The sequence below is a fragment of the Telmatherina bonti genome (assembly GCF_933228915.1).
Source record: "Telmatherina bonti genome assembly, chromosome: 5".
NCBI classification, from domain to species: domain Eukaryota; kingdom Metazoa; phylum Chordata; class Actinopteri; order Atheriniformes; family Telmatherinidae; genus Telmatherina; species Telmatherina bonti.
Window position 1 is genome coordinate 39,990,544 of NC_136623.1, and position 6,509 is coordinate 39,997,052.

At 54.5% G+C, this 6,509-nt stretch overlaps 1 protein-coding gene across 2 annotated transcripts in view; it reads right to left on the reverse strand.

The window, feature by feature from the left end:
- The window catches only part of taf2 (TAF2 RNA polymerase II, TATA box binding protein (TBP)-associated factor), a 34,651-nt gene extending 28,410 nt beyond the window's left edge, over positions 1-6,241 (reverse strand). Inside the window, exons 1-8 of one of the 2 annotated variants that reach the window (XM_079240655.1) lie at positions 5,762-6,241; positions 5,571-5,625; positions 3,719-3,879; positions 3,424-3,542; positions 3,183-3,324; positions 2,883-3,114; positions 1,629-1,813; positions 827-940 (exon numbers count right to left, since the gene is read on the reverse strand). In XM_079240655.1, coding sequence (XP_079096781.1) covers positions 827-940; positions 1,629-1,813; positions 2,883-3,114; positions 3,183-3,324; positions 3,424-3,542; positions 3,719-3,879; positions 5,571-5,625; positions 5,762-5,811 — 1,058 coding nt within the window. In that variant the 5' untranslated portion in view covers positions 5,812-6,241. Of the gene's footprint in view, positions 1-826; positions 941-1,628; positions 1,814-2,882; positions 3,115-3,182; positions 3,325-3,423; positions 3,543-3,624; positions 3,880-5,570; positions 5,626-5,761 lie in introns of those variants that run through there. The other variant, XM_079240656.1, reaches the window with a different exon arrangement.
- Positions 6,242-6,509: the final 268 nt, after the last annotated feature.

A 6,509-nucleotide genomic window follows, 5' to 3' on the forward strand; every position in this document is an offset into this window, starting at 1 on the left:
GATGTCTGGACTCTCCCTTAGACACAGAAGCTCCACCATCCAGGAGGAGATCAGAGTAGAACTGCTGCTCCTCCACATCCAGAGGAACCAGATGAGGTGGATCAGACATCTGGTCAGGATGCCTCCTGGACGTCAACCTGGTGAGGTGTTCTGGACAGGTCCCACTAGGAGATGGCACCATTTAAGACCAAAGACACACTAACTCGGTTTGTCTGGGAGTGCTTTAGAACCCCCTGAAGACCTGGAAGATGTGGACTGGGAGATGGAATGTCTTGGTTTCTCTGGTTCAGGTTTCACAGACCTGGACCATGAACCTGGTTCAGGTCTGTGGTCCAGGTCTCTGGTATAGGTCTGTGGTCCAAGTCTCTGGTATAGGTCTGTGGTCCAAGTCTCTGGTATAGGTCTGTGGTCCAGGTCTCTGGTATAGGTCTGTGGTCCAGGTCTCTGGTATAGGTCTGTGGTCCAGGTCTCTGGTATAGGTCTGTGGTCCAGGTCTCTGGTATAGGTCTGTGGTCCAGGTCTCTGGTATAGGTCTGTGGTCCAGGTCTCTGGTATAGGTCTGTGGTCCAAGTCTCTGGTATAGGTCTGTGGTCCAGGTCTCTGGTATAGGTCTGTGGTCCAGGTCTCTGGTATAGGTCTGTGGTCCAGGTCTCTGGTATAGGTCTGTGGTCCAGGTCTCTGGTATAGGTCTGTGGTCCAGGTCTCTGGTATAGGTCTGTGGTCCAGGTCTCTGGTATAGGTCTGTGGTCCAGGTCTCTGGTATAGGTCTGTGGTTTCAGGTCCGTGGACCAGGTCGTGGACAACGTGGGACTGGTTGCCGTCTCACCAGGACATCCTGGAGATGAAGCAGCCGAAGAACTGCTGAGCCAGGGCCTGAGCCAGACAGCGACGGGTCTGGGGGGTCTGGTCAATGATCATGGGACTGTGGAGCAGGTTGGTACTGAAAGACAGAGACAACGGAGGACGTTTCACACAAAACCAGCTGCATCAACGGGAAGATGCAGAACGCTGTGGAACGTAGCTCCATCTTTACATCAACGTTACATGATCGACGTCACATGATCGACGTCGACACATTCCTTTATCTGATGGGAAGTCTCGAGCTGATCCAGCAACATGGAGGTTTACTGGTCTAACTGGGAGCAGGTTGGTAACATAACTGGGTGTAAATGGAGCATTTCACCGTCTCTCAGAAAGAAAATGGACGGAGCTTCACCAGTCTGAGACAAACTGACCTAAAATGTTCCTCAGACTGAAGATCCTCCATCTACAGAGCAGAGCATCTACAGGTTCAGAGAACCAGAAGGAATCTCTGTATGCACGAGGCAAGGCTGCACGCTGGTGATCTCTGTATTTAAGGCAGACATGATTCTCTACTGGAAACCAGTGCATGGACTCAGGAAGACTTACCTGTGTTTACATGAACAACTTTTGATCCAATCAAAATAAAGATGTGATGTAAACATTTCAGCTGGAAGCTGATTAGATAGTTTCCAGTCACATACATGACCGTTGCAGCAAGGAACACTGAGATCCGAGCAGCGTGTCTCAGACTGGTGATGTTCTACTGGGAACCGCGTCCTGACATCGGTGTTCACGTCTGTGGCAGAAAACATGACGTCACATACCTGAAGATGCTCATGGAAGCGTAGGAGGACACCTGAACGTAAGCCTCATCCACAAACACAGTCTTGAAACAGGAGTAAGGGTAGCGGCACGTCAGGATCTCCTCGTAGAACTCAAAGATCTCGTGCAGGAAGGACATGGAGTGTTTGAGCAGAGGCAGCAGCTGGGGCAGGCAGAAATGGGTCACCTGAGGAGGACAGGTTGCATGTCACATATCGCTCGCTGCAATGCACACTTATGTTCTGGCAGCTGTTTAAGGTGCATGAATTAGACTTTATGCATCTACAAGGCCTGAAGGTAAATCTGACGTCTGGAAACACCAACTGGAGGAACTGGGGTCCAATCAAACCGATCCATACTGACAGACCTGTATTTCCACATGTGTTTAGGAAATGACCGCTGGAAGACGCCCCCCCCCCCCCCCCCCCCGCAGGAACAGCCAACAGGAGGCTTAGTTACATCCAGGTGACGGTGTAGCTCAGTCTGGTTTTCAGGTGTGCTGGTGGAAGCGTCGCTCGGCACGTAGAGACACTGGCGCCTGGTGCAGCTAAGGATGGACCCAGGTCCCGGTCCGCTGCCCAGGTCCCGGTCCGCTGCCCAGGTCCCGGTCCGATGCCCAGGTCCCGGTCCGATGCCCAGGTCCAGGTCCGATGCCCAGGTCCCGGTCCGATGCCCAGGTCCAGGTCCGATGCCCAGGTGGGGGGGACGACATCATCAGGCTGGATTGAGGGGGGGGATTAGCAGACTGTGCAGAGCTAAACTCTGTAAATCTGATGACTTGAGTCAAGCGTGTTGCAGCAGGGAAAGTCCTAACACATGCACTGCACTGATTTTATTTTGAAAAGTGAAGACCTACGTATGTGTTGCTGCTAAAAAGTCGAAGTTTCTGCATGTTTGTTGACAGAGGGACAGTTTTAATCAGAAGTCTGCAATCTGTCAGATGTGAACGGTTTAGTGAAACGATGTGATTGATCAGGATTAAACATCTCTGGATGAACACAGTTCTGGATTTAATAGTAAATTATTCACTAAATATAAAATATGAACAAAGTTTTGATAAAAACGAGCTTCATAAAAAATGTTCATTTTTCATTTAAAAAGCCAATGTGTAAAACTGAAGCCGGGTTGACCTGCTGCCCCTGGTGGTCTGATCAGGAACTACAGGCCTTCTGCTGTGTTTCTCTTCCATCTGGAGGTTTCAGGATGAAGCAACATGTTCTTCATCAGCTCTACGCTCACAGGTCATCTCCACAAACCTCGTGCATGTAGGGGTCCACCAGGATTTCAAAGGGCCCCACAGCCAGGGAGATGTTGGGGGCCGCGGTGGGGATGGGAAGCACGTAGTGGAACGTCTTCTTCCTCATGTCGTGGGTGTAGATGGTCTCCACCAGGTCCCCACAGGACACTGCGATCATGGACGCGTCCACCGTGAACTCCAGCTTCCAGGTGCAGAGCTCGGAGTAGGAGTCCACACAGGGGAACCAGAACCTGGAGAGGACAGAGACCGAGGTGATGCAGGTTTCTGACGTCCACTGAGGACACACAGTAATCCGCACCTGGTAGAGTTCTGGTATCCAAACGAGAAGACGTGGGCGGCTCTCTCTGCCATGCTGCCCTCCACATCAGGAACTACAAAGTGGAGACCCCCTTTGGGCTGGTCCAGAGAAAACTCTATGTAAACCTTCAACACCTTCATGTCTGCAGCCAAAACGGAGACAGAACAGGAGATCAGCCACGTTCTAGATGATGTCTCTGAAGCGACTCCGACGCAAACAGTCCGCACTGCAGCCGCCTCACCGTCGCCTTGTTTCCACAGCTCAGATGGAACTTTGATGACCAGCTCTCCGTTTCCAGCGTCGGGGTCCACGGCACTCACCGCCGCCGTGTAGGCACTGGAGAAGTAGTTCAGGTTCCTCCTGTCCAGACAAGAGGGTCAGACTGAGATCCAGATCCAGACAGATGGACCGCCTGGTCTACCTGGAGGAGGACCTGGTCTACCTGGAGGAGGACCACCTGGTCTACCTGGAGGAGGACCTGGTCTACCTGGAGGAGGACCGCCTGGTCTACCTGGAGGAAGGAGAGCAGGGCTTACTGCTTGGACTCGCTGTGGCACACCTCCAGGGTGGGGTCATTGTAGATGAAGGGGGCTTCCAGTTCGTTGACCCGGACCCGGTAGATCCGACACTGCTTACTGTTCAGTTTGATCCGGTTCAGGTTGACCACCGTTGGGAAAATGGTCAGCTCAACGTAGCCCTGCAGGATGGATCACAGATTTCACTCCAGTCAGTCGGAATAAGGATAAACTTTTAAACCTCCACAGCCGTTCAGCGCCGCCGGGGTCTCCATCTTCTACCATCAGGAACCGTAGTGTGATGGTCATGTGACCCTTTACAGGTGACACAGTTCCAGCAGCTGTTCTAGAGCTGTGGTGAGAGCGAGGCACCGTTAGGCGAGGCACCGTAAGGCGAGGCACCGTAAGGGCGTGGCACCGTAAGGGCGTGGCACCGTAAGGGCGAGGCACTGTAAGGCGATGCACCGTAAGGCGATGCACCGTAAGGCGATGCACCGTTAGGCGAGGCACCGTTAGGCGAGGCACCGTAAGGCGATGCACCGTAAGGCGATGCACCGTAAGGCGATGCACCGTTAGGCGATGCACCGTAAGGCGATGCACCGTAAGGCGAGGCACCGTAAGGCGATGCACCGTTAGGCGAGGCACCGTAAGGGCGAGGCACCGTAAGGCGATGCACCGTAAGGCGAGGCACCGTAAGGCGATGCACCGTAAGGCGATGCACCGTAAGGCGATGCACCGTTAGGCGAGGCACCGTAAGGCGATGCACCGTAAGGCGATGCACCGTTAGGCGAGGCACCGTAAGGGCGAGGCACCGTAAGGCGATGCACCGTAAGGCGAGGCACCGTAAGGCGAGGCACCGTAAGGGCGAGGCACCGTAAGGGCGAGGCACCGTAAGGGCGAGGCACCGTAAGGGCGAGGCACCGTAAGGCGAGGCACCGTAAGGGCGAGGCACCGTAAGGCGATGCACCGTTAGGCGAGGCACCGTAAGGCGAGGCACCGTAAGGCGATGCCCCGTAAGGCGATGCACCGTTAGGCGAGGCACCGTAAGGCGATGCACCGTTAGGCGAGGCACCGTAAGGGCGAGGCACCGTAAGGGCGAGGCACCGTAAGGGCGAGGCACCGTTAGGCGAGGCACCGTTAGGCGAGGCACCGTAAGGCGAGGCACCGTTAGGCGAGGCACCGTAAGGCGAGGCACTGTAAGGGCGAGGCCCCGTAAGGGCGAGGCCCCGTAAGGGCGAGGCACCGTAAGGCGATGCCCCGTAAGGCGAGGCACCGTAAGGGCGTGGCACCGTAAGGCGAGGCACTGTAAGGGCGAGGCACCGTAAGGCGAGGCACCGTAAGGGCGAGGCCCCGTAAGGGCGAGGCCCCGTAAGGGCGAGGCACCGTAAGGGCGAGGCACCGTAAGGCGATGCCCCGTAAGGCGAGGCACCGTAAGGCGAGGCACCGTAAGGCGAGGCACCGTAAGGGCGTGGCACCGTAAGGCGAGGCACTGTAAGGGCGAGGCACTGTAAGGGCGAGGCACCGTTAGGCGTGGCACCGTAAGGCGAGGCACCGTAAGGCGATGCACCGTAAGGCGATGCACCGTAAGGGCGAGGCACCGTAAGGGCGAGGCACCGTAAGGCGAGGCACCGTAAGGCGATGCACCGTAAGGGCGAGGCACCGTAAGGGCAAGGCGAGGGCGAGATGAAGTTGTGACCTTGACCGTGTCGGAGTCTCGTGACGCCGTCGGAGTCACGTGACACTGTGGAAATCACATGACGCCGTCGGAGTCTCGTGACATGTCGGAGTCACGTGACGGTGTAAAACCAGTTATAAGACGAGGACCTGGTGATGGAACCTGCTGCAGGATCAGTGATGAAAGCTGTTTACTCACGATCACAGATTTCCTCTGGAAGTTGATGTTATTGACGCACACCACCTGGTGGGTCGTAGAAGCGGACAGAAAACATGCAGATGTCAGATAAAACATCATTCATACAGGAGAAAACTGACGGAACATGTAAAGGTTCTGCTGATCATCATGTTCCTTCATGCTGATGATGAGAAAACAGAAAGAATACTTATAATTTAAAGGGTCGGGGGCTCTCAAAGCCTTTATCCTTCTTCCTGTTCATGTTTGCAGCTGCCTGTGTCCTGGATCGGATCCTGCAGGTTCTGGATCGGATCCTGCAGCCGGGTCCGTCTGGCTTGGGTCTCCTCCAGACTGTAAACTGTCCAGTAAACCCAGTCAGACCCAGACCTGCGGACCAGTATACTGGACCCAACAGAACCTCCAGCTGCTTTATCTCCTACAGATCCACTAACTGGCTTTAACTTCAGCCAGGCTCAATCCCTGCTCCCCTTCCCCCGGTCCAGAACCCTAACCCGGTCCAGAACACTTCCCCCGGTCCAGAACACTTCCCCCGGTCCAGAACCCTAACCCGGTCCAGAACACTTCCCCCGGTCCAGAACCCTAACCCGTCCAGAACACTTCCCCCGGTCCAGAACCCTAACCCGTCCAGAACCTGCGGTACTCCAGGTCTCTACTGCCCAGTTTCTGCGTCCGCACACTGTTCCGCCATCTTGTTTATAACCTTTGACCTCCCGCGTAAAAACACGGCGGATCGTTTTTAAACCAACAAGAAAAACTAAATAAAGTTTAAATATGACACGTATGTTCGAAAATTACAGTTCCAAACGTTTTTTTTTATTAGAGAGGAAAATATTTAAATAGACGTATATATACTTTTTTTGTTTTATTTGTTGCAACGTCATAGCGTTTGGGGCGGAGTCTGCAGCGCCGCAGAGGAGCGCGCTCAAAGGGACCTCCGTA